The sequence below is a fragment of the Haemaphysalis longicornis genome, unplaced genomic scaffold (genome assembly GCF_048455015.1).
Source record: "Haemaphysalis longicornis isolate Haplotype H1 unplaced genomic scaffold, Haemaphysalis longicornis Haplotype H1 scaffold_2, whole genome shotgun sequence".
NCBI classification, from domain to species: domain Eukaryota; kingdom Metazoa; phylum Arthropoda; class Arachnida; order Ixodida; family Ixodidae; genus Haemaphysalis; species Haemaphysalis longicornis.
In genome coordinates, this window is record NW_027526295.1 from 22,284,703 (window position 1) to 22,306,080 (window position 21,378).

Consider the following 21,378-nt stretch of genomic DNA (forward strand, 5'->3'; position numbering starts at 1 on the left):
TAGTCAGCGCCTTGTGTCGTCGTTTTCTTGTCCCGTCTTTTCACACTGTTTCGAATTTCAATATGCACCACCAACTAGCCCAAACCACCGTTCTAACGCAGTGTAATCAATAGTCCCATAAATCTGGGTTTAACGCTGTAGCTTTTTTAACCTAAAATGTGGGTGACCAAGAGACGAAAAAAGGTATCATCTGTATTGAAAGCTTGTTGAAGCTACATTAGCAGGCATTACATGTACTAGTATGTATTCTGCACTGAAACAATACATGACAATGTAAAGCAGGTACTGTTAGTGGTACTGCGTTCACTACTGTGCTGAGGCTAGGTTTCAGTATTGTTTCTAAAGTACATATTTATGACATAATTTTTTTGTTTAGTGTGATGATCTAGCCGTGGCGGGGCCATCCATGGCTCAAGGGGACGGTATGGGCCCTGAGGAGTGTGCGGAGCTGAGGAGCCTCCAGGATAAGGTCGCAGCACTTGAGGCGGCCCTCCTTGAGCAGCAGGAGGGGCATAAAAAAGAAGTTGCTGTTCTGGAGGAGCAGGTCCGAGAGCAGCGATGCCGGGCGGACAGACTGTGCGATGCCGTCTTGGAAAGGATAGGTAAGTGGCAGCCATTCTCAAATGATTGTCATGCTTATAAGTAGACATTTAAAATGTTATTCTTTAAAATACTACAAAAAACATAGTGAAGTAGCGTGGTAAGGACGGGACAAAAGTAGAGACCACTCGGGACTAGCGGTAGACCTGTGTGCTCTCTTAACCATGTTTCAATGTTCGAACCACCTATCCCACATTTACTTGTGACTACAAAAAATTTTGTGACTTCTGCAGAAATCGCTCGGGACGCTGTTGGGCCGGACGTGGTGGCAGAATTTTCACTGCCCGACAACGAGCCCACAGGTTAGTTTGACTTCCCTTTATTTTGGAGACATTTTATTCATTGTAGTCTTTCTATCTTGCTTATATTTCCTTTGCTTAATTTGCAGTTCGCAGTTCGACACCAACTGCACAAACACAAGGTAATGAGTGACAATGTTTCTGTGCTTGTCAGTCCTATATTGTAAGAGAAGAAATTCTTAAAACTCACACCTCAGCTTGTAGTTCAGATTTGATAAACAAGCACAAGATGATGCAAGCCAAGATAAAGGAAAACATTCTGGACAAGGGCCAACCAGTTTAGTCAGAGAACAATGTTGCCTGCAAAACAATACTGAAGTGCTGCTTAGGGCTACCGAACATCCAAATAATGTCGGCTGATATCTTGCACATGTAAAAGAAAAAATGCTCTCACATGTCGAATCAGCATGAAAACGTGCCTGTTATGTAAGCCTCGAACCTAATATCATTCTCTGCTTGCTAATGGGTGAATTTTGGGGTGTGGATACCGTGCAGAGAGAGGGAGGGCTTTCCCGGAACGGCACGGAAGTTTGAAATTAGCAGTGGATTTAGTCGGGACCCTTACATGGGTGGGAGCATTTGTTCGGGATTTCATGGTAGTTTATGTCAAGGCCAAGTACCAGGCCTCGCCTTGCAGTGCTTTGCTTGCCCCTGTATTTGGTCCTTCAAGAGTACTCGTGTTATCTTCTCGCTCAAATGCGGGCTGAGGTAATGAGATTGAATTGCTAAGCATTCTAAAGAAGGTGAGAACTGTGTGAGCCAGGTGTAGCAAGCCCATTTCTTAGTGCTAATGCAATGGTTTTTCTGCTTTTATTTTTAAACTGTTTGTTTTCGTATGTGGGCCAGATATCAAATGAGTGTACGTGGCTTGTTAGAAGGTTTGTGCCATACAATACATCGACAAGTTGTTGCCAGGGCAGTGTGGTATGTTGGGCAAGTTATGTTTTCACCTTAAATAAGTTGGGTAGAATCTGCCCAAAAGTGAATATGTAGGAGGCACCTAGCTGCAGAGTTTACAGTCTTAAAGCATCCTTGGAACGGTTTTCTTTCATTCGGTAGTTTCTGTTGCAGAAACAGACACAAAAAGAATGATCAAGATCTGTGCAGAAATGAGGGAGCTATTCAATCTGTAGATTTAAAAAACAAGCAAATGAATTGCAGCCCTCTTCTAAAAAATTTGGGGACTGCTGCTTGCTTTTCTACTGGCCCCGGTGGCGTGTTGCAGTACCAGTGATTGTGAAACATGAGAAGTTCTGGAAGTTTAAACCCACAATGTCCTGACTTGGGAAGCTCCTTTTTATGCTTGACGGCATTATTGACAGCACTATGCCGACAAGAGAGAACAAGTAACCAGAGGCTGGCATATTCATGTGCTGGCTCTGAATTGGTTTTTTTTTTGCTAGGCTTATTTCTCTGAACTCCCTACCACCCCTCAAGCTATTTTGGGCTAACTGGGCTTCTATTTATAGGAAGATCTATTTTGAGCTTGTCCTCTGAGTGCTGCTTTAATTCAAAGTGCAAAGCTGAGTTCTATGCTGAGGTTTCACGTCACATGACAATTCTTGCAAGCTCGTAGAAAGGCAAAAAACTCGCACACCGTGGTTAAAAAAAAATGAAAGCGCACACAGAAAAAAAAAGTTTGGTGGGGTTACAACTACCAACCTTCAAAACAAATCGGGTGCGTTACCACTAATTTGACTCTGGCAATAGAAGATGCTTTAAAAATTCAGTGTATGAAGCCAAGGGGTCAACACATATTTTCAGGTGTGTATTTTTTGTCATATTAGAGAAGTTCTGGCAGTGATAGCACTTGTCAAGCACCAATCTTTACAGACAGGCCCCATCATCCTAGCGCTATAACAGTGTAGCCAGAGCTTGCTGTATAGAAAGTGATTGCAGATTTGCAATCCTCCTTATGCAAACCAACGTAGCCATGAATGGGAAGCGTCACTAGTATTGCAGTTGTCTTGGGTAATAGGTTTCTACCTCAAATAGCTTGGTTGACTTGGTCTCAAGACAGCCGACTGCTGCTATAGAAAAAAGGATTGTTTTTAGGGGAATGGAATTGAGTTCCCCATTCCTAAAGCATGTCCCCTAACTTCAAGATATACTGAACTAGCGTTCACTTTCTGATGTTACCATCTGCACCACTTCTGGCATCAATGCTGGTATATGCCGAGAGTGGACTTCCATGTAAAACTAGTAGATGGGCAAGTTCTCGTGTATGCACCTTGGCTAAGTGTGCAGACACCGAGTGATGCTTAATCGGTTCATTGCAACATGCGGAGGAAAAGCACACAAGCTCTCGGACCGAGCAAGCACCCTATTACTATCTCCATTTATTTTCTTTTTTGAGTCGATAATCCAGTTTTTATGGTTACTTTAAAGAATACGAAATAAAGCATTCCTTGTTTAGGCCTTTTTGGTCAATACAGTGGCATGTATAAAATACTGGGAGCTCGGCCAATCATAAAGTCCCTGTTTGTGTTGCCATATCTCGAGGCATCAGGTGTGGCATAGCCAGTGCCACATTTTATTGTGTTTTACCTAATTATAATTGAATAGCTTTTATTATTTCTGCACTGATTATTGGGTGGGGAGGGGGGTGAGCACAGGAAGGAGACTGTCCCTTGCTGGGCAGAGACAGTTCATCAGACCTCTTTGTCTTGCGGCAAAGTGTGCATGTCCAGACAGGGGTGTTGCATGAACATGTCTTACCATTGCTGCACATGTGGGGGCTTGGACGCACTTCTGTTTGTGAACCACTAGTATATACTCATTGCATTATTAAATGAAACTAGTTTAAAGTCAGAACTGAGGGTGCTGTATGTTCCATTTATATTTTGTGCTGTTTTTGACCTAGAAAACCAGTATTCATTGAGCAGTAATTATTCCTAACAATAGCTAATACATTTATTGCACATCAAGGCATGATAGTTTCATTTAGCAAGGCATGATAGCCTTGCGAAATTTTTATTTGAGCCAAGTTTTTCTCATTGTGTACCATCAGTTATTGGAATGCATTGGTTGCTGTGGCAACCTTCATCACTGCCCCTGATCCCTCTCCATGTGGCAGAAAAATTTCGCATACCACAAGCTCACTGTATTCATGGTATTTACCTACATGGGGAACTGTTACGAGCTTGTGTGCATGCATGTCATACAGGTGACATGTAGATTGGATCCTTCATATTTCGCGTACCAATGCATATGGAACTGTTCTATGTACAGAGCCCGGCCCGTACGACGTCCTTGCCAGCTGCTCCTTTGAAGGCAAGTTCCTCTATAGCTGTTTAGAGTTTGTGCTGCATATTCTGTGCCTTGCAGTCTGGTAATTTTTTGCGCCATTTGTGTCATCTTTCATGTATTGGCTTAGATGGTTACGAGGAGAACTTCTTTTTAGAGGTTAAGAGTGCATCGATGTTCTGAAAAGCCACTGTACATTATTGCTGCTCACCAGATCTAGAAATAATGCTTTGGCGTGTATGAAGAGTCCTTTTCGAGGCAAATCGCCAATCGCTGCAGTTTGCACGATCATTAGAAAAATGAAGCCGACTGGATACGGCCGCGAAACAATATTTGAAAGCAAAAGCCTTAAGTGCCTTAGCTATCTGCTGATGCTGCTGGCAATGGAACAAAGTGTTTTTTTTCTTGCACATACCTGCTGGGGGGATGGCCACGAATCGGGAGCTTAGAGGGGCTAATGTTGCTTGCAGGTCACTGGAAGGAGCATTGGCCACTGAGTTACATTTATTTTGTGTGAGCATAATTAGTAGTTGCTTGGCATTTAGTTTCTTTTCGATTAATCTAGGAGCATGTTTATTGATGACTTTTAAATTTCAGGGGAGGACGTCATCCTGACAGCTGGCCACAGTGCGGCGTCATGGAGTGAGCGGAGTGAGCGAGGTTAGTCCTAGTTTCTGCCTTTTCTGTTTTATATTTTTGTTACAGTTTGATGTTGAAAAACTGTCTTTACTGTATGAGCAGTGTCTTAAAACTTCCCCACTTACAGAGTAAAGTGGTAATGGCATGATGAATGAGAATTGTTACCCAGCATTACTGGCACGCTATAGTGCAACACTTTCTCGTGACAGTGGACAAGCCAGTTGTACTGCCTGTTGTTTAGTTTGCTTTAACGAGTGTTTTTTTCGAACAGAGTCCAGGGAAGCAACAGTTTCTTTGGCGCCTGCCAGTTTCACGCACGATTACATGAGCGTACTAGGGCAAGTCGAACATCTGGGATGAGCTTAATGCAAAAGTTGTATCATGCACATTAGTCACCGCATCACGCTGACAGGCATTTCCCTAGAGTGTGCAGCCATCATTATAAGGCATTGAAATGAAAATGTGGAACTTTGTGCTCATTGTTGTGGGGTGCAAGGACAGGTGTTTTTTGTATGCTGGACAAATCAAAAACTTATGCAGAAATAAAATGGGCAGGGTCCCAGTTTCCACCGCAAAGTATACATTACATGATGTGGTATGTGATTGCTCTTGCAGACTGGAGGAAATTAGCTAATTAGCTGCTGGGGAGAGCTAAGAAGGAGAGGGTCACATTTTCAGGCACAAAGGCGGGAAGGGGTGCAGCCGACCAAGAGAGCAAACCAAATGCAGGGGGTGAGGGGGTTGTTATTCAGTTTTGAGGAAAACACAAAAAGAAATGGATAGGGGTATTATTGAGCTCATCAGAAAGTTAATGTGCATGCAACCGAGTCCTTGAGAAGGGGAGTGGGACCCGCCGCGGTGGCTCAATGACTAAGGCGTTTCGCTGCTAAGAACAAGGTCGAGAGTTCGATTCCCGGCTTCGGCGGCCACTGTTCTAATGGAGGCAAAAAGCAAAAACGCGCGTGTGTACGAGATTTCGGCACACGATAAAGATCCTCAGGTGGTCAAAATTAATCAGGAGCCCTCCACTGCGGCGAGCCTCATCGCCTGCGTTGCGTCGGCGGTTAACCCCTACAATCAATCAATCAAGGGGGGTGGGGGATTGAAGGGGTATCAAAAAGAGTGAAAGGAACAGAAGAGGGAGGAGAGAGGAGTGCAGTTATGTCTTGATCACCACATCGGCAGAGGCCTACAAATGCAGGGGGCACAGCATCATTAGGGAACTACCAAAGCACGTGAATAATTTTTGGAGGCCACAGGTGGCTGCCCCTGTTTTACCTTTCCTTCAGGTTCACCACTGTTGAAGCATGTCATGGTTACACCAGTACATTTTGCCAGGCCAGCCGTGTGTTATGTGTGATAGCTTGTTGTGCTCGCACATTCTCTTCCACAAGGACAATCTGATTTGCTCAGTTGCACTGCCAGCAGTGGCTGTACTGGGAGGCAGTGTTCGTAGGTATCGCTTTTGTAGATGATGTGCTGGTATAGTTAGATGTACCTGTGTTGAAATTTTCTATGCCAATCCTAAGCCTTCGCAACCACAAATAATTTAAAAAATAAGCTTTATCTTTCAATTTGACGCAAATATTTTCTGACAGTAAAAAAGAAAGGTGTTTTCTCTAGCTTTGTATCATAAAATGTTTCAGCCTCGCTTGGGACATAAGCTTGTATAGTGAATTTATTGTGCCCAGCACACTTTCGGCTTGGCCTAGAAAATTTTTACAGACTGTACTTAGTTTTGAAAAGCATGCTATGATACCCCCTAATTTTCAGACCGAGATGCTGTTGCGGCCAAGGCTGTGGCATCAGGCAGTCATCTGCATGACGGTGGTGAGCCATAATTTCTGCATTTTTGTGCACCTTTTGATTATTTCCTTGTTTTAAAAAAAATCAGTCCGCTTTGCTGGAAAAGCTTCTACATTCAAAAATTGTTCTTGCACAGACAAGCAAGACGTGATATTGATACATTACGTTTTGCTTGGCCTCAAATATGCTTTTACAACATGGATAAAGGTAGAACATGGCAGTAACAACAGTTTTATGCTGGGCTTTGTAACCAGTGTAGGAGCAAAGCTGCCTAATACACTCTTGCATTTGTTTTGTCATGTAATTCTTTGATGGATTCAGCTTTTACGTTGTATATTTGCTTGATTTCTGCTTCCTTTTGGATGACAGCTGCTTCAGGTCACTTCTGTACAGCCAGCAGGCTTTTTAGGAGTGGTAAATTAAGGAGACTTGCTGTAATTTAAGTGCTGCAGGCAAAAATGTGAGGTATAACTTGTCTATCTAGGAAACCAATGTCTGATGGCAGCGCACTGCCTTGTCTTTTATGTGGGGTGAGTGCTAGGGCTGACGTACTACTGCAGCACTAATGCAATGTGTATTGCACCAGACAGACATATTCCAGTAGCTGAAACATTCTACTTTGAAGATGCAAATGTGCAGTGTGGTCCACTGTTAAAGGGAATTGAGTGTGTGGCAACTGCGCTCTACGAAGCGCCGATGCTGAGAAATGGCGAGTTTCGGCAGGAGCAAGCACATGCGCACTGATCCCACTAGGCAGGAGCAGTCGCGTATCATCTGCTACGTATGTGTTATCTAAACTTGTTATAAATTGAGTGCACAGTAATGGTTTGGCCTAGATCTTCATTCTATGGCACATGTGAGGTAAAAAAAATTGTAAGGCACACAGAATCACAGAAAATTGGGGCACAAGGCGGGCAGCACAGGCTGGAAAGGAAAACAGGAGCCGCCAAATGAGAGCTGGTAGAGAAGGCGACAGTGGAATGTTCTGGACATGCCTTGTATATGTCGCTGCGTGGGCATTAGACCCTAATCACCAGTGAGGAAGGCCGAGAAAGTATGCAATGGCAGATGGGGCTAAAGCAGCTTGAAATGCTGCTTATTGTAATTGCCATTGCAAGGAAGTGGCAGCTACAGAAGCTCCATGAGAGCAACATGCAAGTTTAACAGTAGATTGGCAGAACGTGCAACTAAGCCCTCATTTTCACAATGTTAAGAAGTTCCCCCGTAATTTTTCTTGGTTTAAGTACTAATACAATTTGTAAAAGGAAGAGACATTTCACACAATGCATGGTGTAAAAGAAATTGGAATCTGGAATTTGCCCACGGCCAATGAAGTTCTGTTGATGTCAACAGCAGTGCATGTTCTGACCTACATTTAAGATCAGCCAGATAGTGCAGTGCTTTTCCCTAGCTGTGCACTCCAGAGTTCGTGTTTTGTCATTACGAAATGTGTCATTGGTGTCCTTATTTCTTCAGGTACCAGTGCTGAAGCAGTGGGACTGCCTGCCGCCAGCAGGACAGCCTCAGTTGAGCGGCAGCAGGAGAGCCTGCCACCACTGTTTGCAGTTAAAGATGGCGAGGTGTGTATATGCTGAGGAGCGTAGTCCATCAGTTGAAAACATGATTTCAGCCACGCACAATGAAGGCCTGGTCTTGAACCGCATGAGCCTCAGTACGCATGGGCTCTTTGTCGAATGCTTACGTGACTTTTATTTGAAAATTAGGCATTTTTGTTCTCCTGCGGCACGCATTTTTTACTAGTAAAATGATTGTACCATACCATCTTTCATGGAATTTTATTTTAAAGCTTTAAGGAGTACTGACACGAAATTTCAAAGCTGAGATAACTATGTAAAACGCTTCCTTTTTATCAGGAGATATCTTCCAGCAAGTTTCAACAGCAACCGTTCAGCGAAACATATTTGAAATCCATTTTAATCTTCGCCCTCACGAGAATGCCCAGAGCGGGCCGGCATGACATCATGTGCTACTTGCCCCAAACTGCTGACGTCGGGGCTCCCGTGACGAAGCCGACGCGCTGGCGGTGGTTGGCGCGCGCTGCTCAGGCGTGTGTACACTTCATGGTTTTGGGACTGACGTCATGCTGCCCGGTCCTGTGGGGACGGCGAAAACCTTGGCCGGTCTGGGCGCGCGCGTGCGCTCGCTCGCGCGTGCTTCCAGAGAGGCAGCGATGCGGCAAGATGAGAAACAGAAGCGCTTACTAACAAACAAAGGATTTATTGCATCGGGATACATGCTGGTCGACCACAAAAAACAAGAAAGAAAGAAGGGGTAGGGGAGAAGGAACAAGGGAAAGCAGCACCAAATTGGTTGCTAAAAAATGCACAGCAATGGTGACAGGAGACACGTGTCAAGTTCTGAGATAGTGAATCCCTTTTTTGATGAGCGAGATGTCCGGTGGGCTAATACAAACTTCACCGCGCTGAGAAATGCAAAACACCTCATAAATCTTGCGTGCCTTCTGCTCCCGATAACAGCCCAATACACCGCATTTTTCAAGCAAAAGTGTGCAGCCACAACTTTTGCAGTGCGCAGGGAGGTGCCCGCCACAGACCCATTCAGTGCTTCAGCGTGTTCACGCAAGCGGTCATTAATGCAACGGCCTCTGTCTGGCCTATGTGGCACCTTTTGCAACTGAGTGGGATGCTGTACAGCACTTGAGATTCGCATTCAACATAAGGCCAAGCATGTTTCTTTTTGCACGTCTTGGCTGGACTGGGCTTGCAACTAACTCTTCTGCACAGGCGTCGATCGGCGCAGTGAAAACAACGCAAACGCCGGCTCTTCCAACTACTTTCTTGATATTGTGTGACATCTTATGTACTATCGGCCGGAAAAGTAACCGGACCACTGCTCAGGCAGCCGGAGCGGCTGCTGGGCCCTCATGCGATTGTTTGTCAAGCGTCAAGCACCCGGGCGAGGGCGAGGGGAAGTTTGGCGTCAAGCGTGGCACTCTCGTCGTGAGCGAGCGCAGCGAGATAACAGCGCCGCGGTGCGCCCCAGCAGCCGCTCCGGCTGCCTGAGCAGTGGTCCGGTTACTTTTCCGGCCGATAGTACATAAGATGTCACACAATATCAAGAAAGTAGTTGGAAGAGCCGGCGTTTGCGTTTTTTTCTCTGCGCCGATCGACGCCTGTGCAGAAGAGTTAGTTGCAAGCCCAGTCCAGCCAAGACCTGCAAAAAGAAACATGCTTGGCCTTATGTTGAATGCGAATCTCAAGTGCTGTACAGCATCCCACTCAGTTGCAAAAGGTGCTACATAGGCCAGACAGAGGCCGTTGCATTAATGACCGCTTGCGTGAACACGCTGAAGCACTGAATGGGTCTGTTGGCGGGCACCTTCCTGCGCACTGCAAAAGTTGTGGCTGCACACTTTTGCTTGAAAAATGCGGTGTATTGGGCTGTTATCGGGAGCAGAAGGCACGCAAGATTTATGAGGTGTTTTGCATTTCTCAGCGCGGTGAAGTTTGTATTAGCCCACCAGGCATCTCGCTCATCAAAAAAGGGATTCACTATCTCAGAACTTGACACGTGTCTCCTGTCACCATTGCTGTGCATTTTTTAGCAACCAATTTGGTGCTGCTTTCCCTTGTTCCTTCTCCCCTACCCCTTCTTCTTTCTTTCTTGTTTTTTGTGGTCGACCAGCATGTATCCCGATGCAATAAATCCTTTGTTTGTTAGTAAGCCCTTCTGTTTCTCATCTTCGCGTCGTCCCGTTCGTTGCGCCGCCCTCTACTCTCAAATTTATGTACCAACCAGCTGAAGCTTCAACTCTTCTGAGGTAAACTGGATGTTCCTACAGTCCACTGCAGACTACATGGCATACTAACATTTACTTGAAGACCTATCTGTTACGTCATTGAAGACGTCACAAAACGTGATTGGGCAGAAGAATCAAAATTTTAGATTTCATGGATTAATTTATGATTGAATAAAGCATCATTTGCTGCTAAGCAAGTAAGTGCTCAAGGCACTAAAACACCAAATCTTTCCAATAAAACAAAGTTGTATTTTATCTGCGTGGTTCCTTGAAGACTGCATCTCCAAAGCTGCTGGTATTACTTAAATTCAGTTTATTCTATGTTAACCAATTTCTGTTGTTGACTTCCTGCAACCTATTTCCAAGCCTGCCGGTAATAGCTCCTGGTAGATTTCGCCCAAATTTGGGAATAGCCTTTGTTCCTATGTTGTGTGTATTTTGTTGTTACAGGTTCACCTTGGGTCCGGCCACCTAGTCAAAGAAGCCAAGTTCGGCTACATCATGGCTAGTCGGGCGCCGGCACGTGTGGCTCGGGAGCTGGCCCGCAATTTTTGGTCAGCCAAGGAGCTGCAGGCTCGGACGTTGACTGGCCAGTCCCACCGCCAGGAGCCGGGCGGAGTGGCCTCTCTGCCAGCTACGCCAACAAAAGTGGAGGCTATAATGTGTAAGGGGGCATTTTGAAGGAGGGAAGGTTGATCTGCATCAGTGAAATGTTACCATGCAGGCAGTGCAGTTATGTAGCAAGCTGGTTTGACCCTATCAGGCGGCCCAAAACTACCATACCATTCCGAGTAGGTGCCCCCCTGCATGCAAGTCAAGATCACTGGCAGAGTGCGGAGGGTGCTCTATCCCAAAACGACACAAAAATTCACGATGGTGGCGGCAACGATCCCTCGCCAGGAAAAAGACGGAATCCACATTCACCTAACATTTTGCCAACGAGTGTTAGTCATCAATCTCAAAAATATAAAAAAAATCCTCTGAGTCAGTCTCAGAGGAAAGTTTTCAGAATTCAACTTGAAGTCTGCCCTGTTCTCCTGGTGTCCTGGCTCCAACATCTGCAAGTCCTCCATGCAGGTCGCCTTCCCCCGGGCCATACAGTGCATTCTTATGGCACAGCCCCTGAAAAACCATGCCGCGGTATCCTCGGGTACAGCAGCCCATGCCCCAGCAACAAAATCGAACACATGCTATTGGGCTGCTAACCACAGTTGGATTGGATTATAGACTGAACGTCACATGCCAATGTTGCCTGTATGCAGTGTAGCTCGGGGTGTGGACACAATAGGGCAAAGGGAGAATCCCGCAACAGCACGGAAATTTGAAATTAGCTGTTGATTAAGGGGAGAAGGGCCTTGATGGAAGGGGGGGGGCTTGCTTGTTTGGGATCTTGCGGGAGGTGTCACATGCCACCAGCATGCCCTCCAACATTTTGCACAACCTTGTGCTAAATGTGAGATTATACACCCGAGATAATTTACATGAAAAAAAAACAAGCTCTGCTTGCTCATTTCTTTATTATGAAAAAGAAACTCAAAACAAGCAACATACAGTTTGCTTTCAATCAATTTGGTTTGTTTGTGGTTTCGCTTTATCGAAGCCTAATGGTACGAACTGCAGAAAATATGAAATGCAGATCACTGACCAAGTAAAAACATAAAAATTGATGTTTGGGAGCAGTGCGGCTCGTTTTACGCAATGAACTTGAAAGCACCGATTTGTGTGGCCTTCAGTGATCTTGCCAGAGTTTTGGCATCTCTGGGGAACTTGCAGCCACCAGTCCTATTGATTTTCTGTAGTTCAGTCTGGATAACCAAGAATTCCAAATGAAGGCATGCTTATACGTTGTGCTCTATGGACAGAATCTGGGCAACATCCCAGTTTATCTTGCGCCCTGTTTTCTTTGCTTGCTCAGTGGTGGCATTGGTAACCACTTTCTCTTTTTGGAATGGCAGTGCAGGGAGAGTAAATTCCTGTTTTTAACGAAGCTTTCTGAGAGCGAAGGGAATTTTATGTCCTGAGGACTTTGTATAAAGTTTTGTGTATGTGCCTCGGGTGTGCCTGTCTTGACAGTGTCCTACCCTATCACCAGAGTCCTTCAATGCTTCTTTGGTCATGAAACTCCCAGCCAAGTTTCGTACGGGGACAGATGCTATCGGCGAGGGGCACCACCACAGATCAGAGGGCATCGGGCTCGGCCGCCGCTGCTCTGTAGCCAGTCCGGCAGGCAGGAATGCAGTAGCAGCATGTCTGTTCACGCCAAATGTTTTCGTCACTCACAAAATGACAAGTCCATTTCAGCAGTCCACGACGCATGAAGCGAAACCGCACTGCTGACAAGGCGCCGAGCGTCCGTTCCCTGCCAAACGCACTCTGACCATTTCCCCTGCTGCCCTGCCCTCCGATCAACACCAGTGCCGTGGTGCAGCCTCCCTGGGCAGCGCACGGAGCTCTCCCACAGCGTGACGGCACAGTTTCATGACCAGAAAAGCATTTAAGGACTCTGCTATCACTATAAATGTCAGTTTAGTGCAACACCCACCGTGGTTGCTCAGCGGCTAAGACGTGCTGCTCAGCCCAAGGATATGGATGCGATTCGCGACCTTGGCAGTTGCTTTTTTGATAGAGGTGAAAAGCAATAATGCCTCTGTGTTTGAAATTTCGGCGCACGTTACGGATCCCCAGGTGGTCAAAATTATCCGGACTCCTCAAGTATGGCGCTCCTCATCGCTTGTGTAGCATTGGCATGTTAAACCTCAATCTCTCAGTTAGTGCAAAGTCTCACAAGTGGGTCAGCAAACTGGCTGTGTAACTGGACAGTCCCTAAATGCTTCACGTTTTGTTGTGAGCACCACAAGGTTTTGCAAATGCTTGTGAGACATTTTGATCTGCGTTCATTTTCAAATCCAGTACTAGTGGTTCAACTACAGAGCATCTGGTGCCGTTTTGCAGGTGCCGTGCAAAAGGTGGTACACGATAATCCGTGTGATGAGCCACCCGCGAAGAGGATCGCACGGGGACGGAAGGCCCTGCGGGACCTCTTCGCTGAAAGGGGCAGGCTCATGCGCCTGAAAACGCCTGGCGTGCCTGCCGTTGCCGTGCCTGCCGTAGCCGTGCCTGCTGTTGCCGTGCCTGCCATTGCCGTGCCTGCCGAAGAAACTGAAGAGGGTGCTCTTCCAGCTGCCAGTGCTTAATAAAGCAGCATAGATCACCTCTCGGACAACTAAAGCGGAGAGTTGGCCGAGCTGGTTACTGACTAATGAACTCATACTTCTAGCGAACTTTAACACAGGATGAAGAAAGAAAAAACGAAACACACGCTAGACTTCAACTGGGTTTATGCAAAAGGGAACAGAAAAGCACGCATATATGTACATGATTCGAAAAAACAACCAAACAAGCACGATTCCACGGGAATGAAACACCGCAATGTTCGCACACGCTCTATCACTTTTACACTGAATCACAAACAATGCCTGGTCACATAACAGCGCCTGTTCTTTACCGACAGTTTGCACACCAGTCGCCGATTGCACATGATCAAGGGACACCCCTTCTCTTGATCATGTGCAATCGGCGACTGGTGTGCACACTGTCGGTAAAGAACAGGCGCTGTGATGTGACCAGGCATTGTTTGTGATTCAGTGTAAAAGTGATAGAGCGTGTGCGAACATTGCGGTGTTTCATTCGCGTGGAATCATGTGCTTGTTTGTTTGGTTGTTCTTTCGTATCATGTACATATATGCGTGCTTTTCTGTTCCCTTTTGCATAAACCCAGTTGAAGTCTAGTGTGTGTTTCGTCTTTTCTTTCTTCATCCTGGGTTAAAGTTCGCTAGAAGTATAAACTCAATTTTTGGAGTGCTAATAAAATTTTGTTGTTTACAACTGGAGTAGATGTTTTAGTGCTTGCACGATAGCTTCTAGGGCTGGTCTGTGTTTGGTATAATGCACAGCCGGTTCTAGCTGCTAGTGGGCGTGCTTTCAGGGGACTGCGCGCTCGAATTTCAGCGCCAGCGCGCTCGATTTTCAGCGCCAGCGCGCGCGATTTTCAGCGCCAGCACAAGCGTTTTCGAGCGGCCAGCGCCACGCGCTTTCGAGCGCTTTCGAGCGGCCAGCGCCACGCGCTTTCGAGCGCTTTCGAGCGGCCAGTGCCACGCGCTTTCGAGCGCTTTCGAGCGGCCAGCGCCACGCGCTTTCGAGCGCTTTCGAGCGGCCAGCGCCACGCGCTTTCGAGCGGCCAGCGCCGCTGGAAAGTGCGCGCGCTGGTGCGGAAATCAGGCGCGCGCTGAACGCTGCCCGCCAGCGCGCTGCCTTTTCGGATAGGGAATGGGAAGCTGGCACGCTTTACGCTTTATTGAAAGTTACTTTCCTCAGTTTCCTTGCTCACATCTACTTTTTTCGATCATATACCATGATTACCGACAACTTTCAGATAGTCGCGTGCTTTATTCTCCCGAAAATCATTTAACGCCATCCGGCGATACCGAGCCGCATATTTCGATGGCAGCATTTTTGTACTTATAGCGCAGTGAATTTACCAACCTCATCCGGCGGTATAATCAAGCTACTTGTGGATTTCATTGAAGGCAAAACTTCCATTGGGTCATTGAAATTTTTCACGCTTGCCGTGCTATGGCGGTAGACGCGTATTTTCTGCTGTTGAGAAGTGCACCATGTTGTTGCGTTGTAACATGTGTCCAACATTTTACTAATCTTATATTTGCGCGCTTTAAGGCAGACTGCCATCGTTATCAGCTGCACGCGCGCGCGCATGCGTGCGTGCGTGTGTATGTGTGTGTGTGCGTGTGTGTGTTTCCTTGTTTATTTCTTTGTTTGTTTGTTACCTTCGGTATTCGTAGGTAACACACAAACTGAACCTATGACTTTTCGCCTGAAAGGAGGCAAATTGTCACAATGAAATCACTCTAGAATACTGAAGCTGATGGTGGTTTAACTGCTTGTAAAAGCAACATGCGTGGCATTCCCTCAAAGCTGGTTACGGTAGGGTTTAACTGAAAAAAAAAAACTGGAGTAGCGACACGTAATATGGAGCCCATTTATTGCGCCAATTAGTCCTAAAACGAGATGCTCATCAGCTGATTGGTACAATTATTGCTAAATATGACCTCCTGCGGCCGTTTGCAGGAGCAAAAAGCCTCCCATGGTATTTTTGTACCTGCTGCATTCCCTGTCGTGATACGTGTTGCAAGAGAACAGGGCTGCTGCCTTCGAACTCCGGGCTTTCCGGTAAGCATTTAGGGCATGACAGGCGACAGGCAATTACTGCCACTCCCTGAACCCTGCCGGCGTTGTTATGTTCTGTTTGTGGCGCACAATTCGAGAAAAAGAAGATGAGCATGGGCTGCATCTTTGGCGCTCCCCATTCACCACGACATATTTATTCTTTTCTCTCCACACAGGCCCAATGACGTCAAGGCTATCAGCGCTAAGTTCTCTGCGTGCGCCCCACGATTGAATACGCAGCCTCAAACAAAACCTCAAGTAGGGGAAACACCGGAACGGAGATTTATGTTTCCTTCGTGACATGCAGGTCACCAAACTCCAACTGCTACTGGCAACTGAGCTTTTTAAGGTGCGTCTGTGCGAGTAGAATTCTGTTGATTGTTAGGTGCGTGGTAAACAGAGTGTAGAAAAAATTCCGATACCACAAGTAAATACGTACCCATAATTTTTTGTGTTATACTAGCTTGAATATAAATAAATAGAACATCCGGGCATGGCATATAAAAACAGATCTTCATTAAGGCACCGGTCCGAAGCTGTGGTGTGGTACATTACCCCGGTGGCTGTGTAATAGTTCTGTCGTTACAGCTTTCGCGAGAGGCGAGAAACACTGCATCAGAGGAGAAAGAACTACTACTAGTTGCATGAAATTTTATCCTTCAAACAATAAATCCTTTGGTAAGGTAGCTTCTCGAAAAGAGCAACACCGATAGAGAACAGGCCAAAGCTTGGGAACAACTACAAGGAATCGCGCCCCATGATAAAGGCAAGTCAGCTTTAAACTAGATATTTTTATCTGATCTACACTCTGGATAGCAATTTCCCTTTATCGAATTAACCTTTTGATACGGAATGCTGCTGAGAATTGACGACTCAAACAATATTTTTGTTCTCTCGCACTTTGTGGCTTCAACATTTCGCCCCATCTGTTGACAGACAATGGTTCCCGTACCTTCATAAATGAGAGGAGAAACAGAAGGCAGCACCTGCTTCCGTCTGCTAAACAAAGTCTTCTTTGTGGTGGTCAACTCGCATTGAGCCCGGCGGCTCAAGGGGCTGGTGACCGGGGAGCAAACTTGCGCAATTTTGTTGTTATTACAAATGATAGAAATACAAACTTTAAGTCATTGTCTTCAGTTGAACCATACATTATGCTTATCAAGGTAACTTTCCTTTTCAGCTAATATATGGGCAGCCAGTTCCTAGTGGGTCATTGTTTCCGTCCTAATTAACCAATTTTTTTCTGACTTGATATTTGCGACGTCGTAAGTCCTTATAGATCATAGAAATGTTTTCGCAATCTCAAGCAAAATGTTTTGGGCATCGAAGGGTTAAAACCACCGAGCAACCAGGGACCACGTGGATAACATCACATTTGATGGATTTTTCGTAGCGAAAGCGCAAAGAAAACACAAGATATTTATTTCTGGGGCCGTTACACATTTTATACGCTACATGCTGACAGCCATACTGTACCGGGGTTTCAGAATTTCCGTGTTTAATTTTGAGATTAATATACTGCATTTAAAATGTACAGCGCAGGGATACTAATATTACAAAAATAGGTGGAAGTGTGGCTTTGCATTTCCCGTCTTGCAACTAAATAATGGAACGTATTCATAGCTTCCATCAGAACCGGTGCAACTTCCAAACTAATTCTGGAACACACGGAAACATTACGCGAAAAACTTCGCTTAAGTTTCAGACTAAAAAGAACACGATTATTCTAGTTTTATGGAAATGTACAAAGATTGGCGAAAAGTGGTAAAAAGTGCTTCAAAGGGGCAAAGAAATTAAAGAACGCAATCACAAACAGTCTTGTTTTTGTGTTCACCCATTAAAACTTCAGATGACACACAGGTTACAAACTCTGTCATAAACGTCAAGAGTACAGTCGGTTAAAGGCTTGGCTATAACGCTCGAGCGGCGTGCTCCGGACTGCGCGGGAGACATGTAGTGATAGCGCCTGGTTTGAGACCGGCGGAGTGTGAGCATGCGCGACCCGTATCAGCGCGATGGCCGTGTCCCTGCTCGCTGTGCCCGTCGCCTTGGCTTCCGCACCTTGTTTCGCCGTAGGAAGCGCTGCCTGCGGGGCCCGGCCGGGAAAGCATATCGGAGATCACTTGCATTAGAGCGCGCCGCGTTAGTTTCCCGTCTGCATTAGCTTTGGCGCACAGTTGTGCATTGCGTCATCGCTCTGCCAATGCGGTGCGTGGGTATCGCGTGCACCATTATCGGGTATCGGCGCTCGGCTTCGCGCGTCACCGCCGACAGGCCAACGCCAAAAAACTCGAGGCAGTGTGCAAGCTGTCATTGACCGATGTCCAGACACTGAAAAACACCGTCAGCGAGGCGTTTTCGACCATTTTTTCTCGCCTCCTCGCATACAGAAAAAAACTCTCCTGCATAAATTGCGTTTTAAACCTCGCTGCTATGTACCCCGGATAACGATTGCTAACTAAATGCGATGAAATCGAGTAGAACACAAACTGAAGTTTTGAATAATTTTTGTTTATAATTTAAGGAGAAACTGACATCAAAAATTACAAATGAACTGTTTGTGTGCTACAACCTTTTCGTCGGAAGACGACAGGCTTCGTTCCTACTTCGATTGCTAAGAGTTAAAAAGCGGCTGATCATGCAGTTTTCCTTCCCGCGATAGCGAGACGGGGGTTGAAACACTGCGCACCCCCGTTATTAGGAGCGCCATTACAACTGACGAAACCTGCGCCATCAAAATTGTGAAGCGGTACGAGTTTTGAGAGAGCATGAGGATGGAAGCCTCTTCACGGCATTGACGAAGGATGTAACTCTAATACCCTTCTTCACCATATCCAGTAGGAAAATAATGAGGTTCGCCTTTTCGAGGTGTAATACTAGTAACAGTAATACATGTATTCCATTTATTCATTTCAATCAAGAGATTGTTCCTTATATATATCGCACCGGCATCCGCACGTTGTGGTGACTCATGAGGAGCGATATGTCTTGAACATTATAGTCAGGGCAGCAATCATTTTGAAAACATTGTTTACCCCATTTGAGGCATGAAATGCAATATTGCCCACTTAAACAGTAGCGAAACAAGAGGGAACTACAGGCATTTACGAATTTAGTGAATGGAACGACACAGTCGGGGCAAGCAGGCACAGAACAAATAATTTCGACAAAATGGCGGTTAATGTCTTTTCGAAACATGTCCAGTTACAAAGAATGTTTGCTTAGGGAAGGATTTGAATAACCTGGAAAACAGCAGTATCTGTTGGTTTATTACGTCCAAGTTCACACTTGATCCGCAACTCTGCCGCACTTCGCGCTGGACAGATAATCTGGCGCTGGCGGTCACCGATCCTGGTAACTGCGCTTGGGGCTGCCTAGTTCGGCGATGCGCAGAAGTTCAAGGCGCACCCAGCGAATCTTTTATATATACCACGCTATTGAATCTGTGCTGCAGTGAGCGTTCCGACGATGGCACCGCGCTTAACTCTTCTGGAAAGAAAAGCCATCGCTTTGATGGGACGCACGATGTCCCAAAGAGCCATATCTGCGGCAACAGGGCGCCCATTGCCAACTGTCAATAGAATTGTTCAGGCTTTCACTAAAGAAGGACTACTTGCCAATGCTCCCCGTGTTAGGCCCCCCAGAGCGACGACCGATGAGGAGGATAGGCTGATAGTAACAACAGAAGTAGACAACCCTTTCCTCAGCGCTCGCGAAATTCGAGACATGCTATGATTGGACGTTTCAGCCCAACTCATCCGGTCGAGACTTCACGAAGCCCATATAAAAGGAAGGATGGCTGCACAAAAGACCCAACTGGAAGCATAGCACCGGGACCAGCGGATGGAGTTTGCTTCTGTTGTAGAAGACGGGACCGCGGATAACTGGAGGGCCGTGGTCTTCAGCGACGAGGCAGTATTCTGCATCCGCTGGGACCAGCAAAAATGGGTGTGGCGTCTTGAAAAATGCCGGTAAAAATATATTGTGCCTAGTGATATAATTGCCCAATTAGGAGGTTTAACTCGCTGAAGCTTATAAGGCGATGAGGCGCGCCGTAGTGGAGAGCTTCTATGGATTAATTTTGACCACCTTAAAGGGGATCTTTAACGTGCGCCGAAATTTCAAACATACGTGCGCTCTCGGTTCTATTGATATACAATCGCTCTTTCCTGAATTTAATGTTTAAATGCTAGACATGCATCACAGTTCTTGCTGGTATAATAGGTTTTTACCGCCATCACGCAGGTATGACAACAAATATGTCTGGAAGGTGCGCTCCAGCGGGCGGACAACAGTCACCATGTGGGGGGCTATCAGCTACCAAGGCCTAGCCAGACTGTCCCATGGTCGGCATAGATACCATGCTTAAATTTTGGACGAGCCGCAAGGCGCGGAGTGAGAGGGAACGAGACGGCGCACGACCATGCGCGAGAAATGACACGCCGCACGAGGAGTGAAGACGCCGCCTTGGAGAGATTTACTCCCCTTCTGGCATACAGAGAAATGACCCAACATCTACGCCTGGCCCCACGCACCCTTCCCCCCCCCCGACACCTATCTATAGAGCAGGCACACCACTACCGTGCCTTGCAAACAAACACCTTTTCCCACCCAAAAAGAGTCTGCCACTACTCCGAACACATTACGTCCCCTAGCTGCCCCTTCTGTGGAGCAGACTGTACTCTTTTCCACATGGTTGGTGGATGCCCCTCCCACCCTCTCTCCAAACCGAATCCGTACAACTCTTCCTAGCACTGGAGGCGCGCCCTGTCCAGCTCATGCCTGTCCGACCAGCTTCGACTGGTGGAGCGGGCTGTAGCGGCTGGCAAAGCATATGGGGTCCTGGACTGAGGACTCCACCTCCTGAAGAAGCCACACAATAAAGATGTTTATCATACCAAGGCCTAGGACCGCTCCACAGGGTCACAGGACGGATGACGGCAGCAGCCTACGCCGACATAATTCAGGCTGTCTTTGCGCCATACGTGCTGGATGGACCGTTCCTGGACGGACTGTATCATTTACAACAAGATGGCGCGCCAGTTCACACCGCCAAAGCAATTCAACATCTCTTCGAAAGCCTTGGAATAACAAACTTGTCATGTCCTGCCAGAAGCCCGGATTTGAACATAATAGAAAACGTGGGGGGGGGTTGATGAAAACCAATTTGTCTAAACAACCTGGCCTGTCAACCTCAGACTCCGACGAGCTGTGGATCGCCATGGATCGCCATTGAGAGAGAGTGGGAGCTTCTCCGCACTGACCCGAGTTTCGTAGACCCGCTCTACTACTCTCTTGCCGGAAGGATTCAGAGCGTAAATCTGGCTCGTGGAGCACAAACAAGGTACTAGGTTTCTAGTATCACCGTCATGCCCAGCGCAACGTCCTGAGCACTTGCATGCCAAGTGGGTGCACGGACTGTATAACCCAAGTCATGCTTTCCCGGCCCGGCCCCGCAGGCAGCGCTTCCAACGGCGAAAGAAGGTGCGGAGACCAAGGCGACGGGCACAGCGAGCAGGGACACGGCCATCGCGCTGATACGGGTCGCGCATGCTAACACTCCGCCGGTCTCAAACCAGGCGCTATCACTAGATGTCTCCCGCGCAGTCCGGAGCACGTCTCTCGAGCGTTATAGACAAGCCTTTTACCGACTGTACATAGCTCGTACACAGTGGCAGTAATTTCGTCATCCGTTGTAATAAATTCTGAACTTACTTCTCCGTTAAAAAATGTTCAATTAAGGACAAAAAGTTGGGATCGCTT

The 21,378-nt window shown here is 46.7% G+C and overlaps 1 protein-coding gene across 1 annotated transcript; it reads left to right on the forward strand.

Annotated features, from left to right (window-relative positions):
• The first annotated feature begins 628 nt into the window (after positions 1-628).
• On the forward strand, positions 629-13,771 carry LOC144168789 (uncharacterized). The gene is made up of 8 exons (XM_077697760.1): positions 629-902; positions 989-1,021; positions 4,131-4,172; positions 4,743-4,805; positions 6,558-6,614; positions 8,067-8,170; positions 10,822-11,035; positions 13,324-13,771. Exons 1-8 carry the CDS (start codon positions 773-775, stop codon positions 13,563-13,565), a joined length of 885 nt encoding a protein of 294 aa, XP_077553886.1. The 5' UTR covers positions 629-772; the 3' UTR covers positions 13,566-13,771.
• The last annotated feature ends 7,607 nt before the right edge of the window (positions 13,772-21,378 follow it).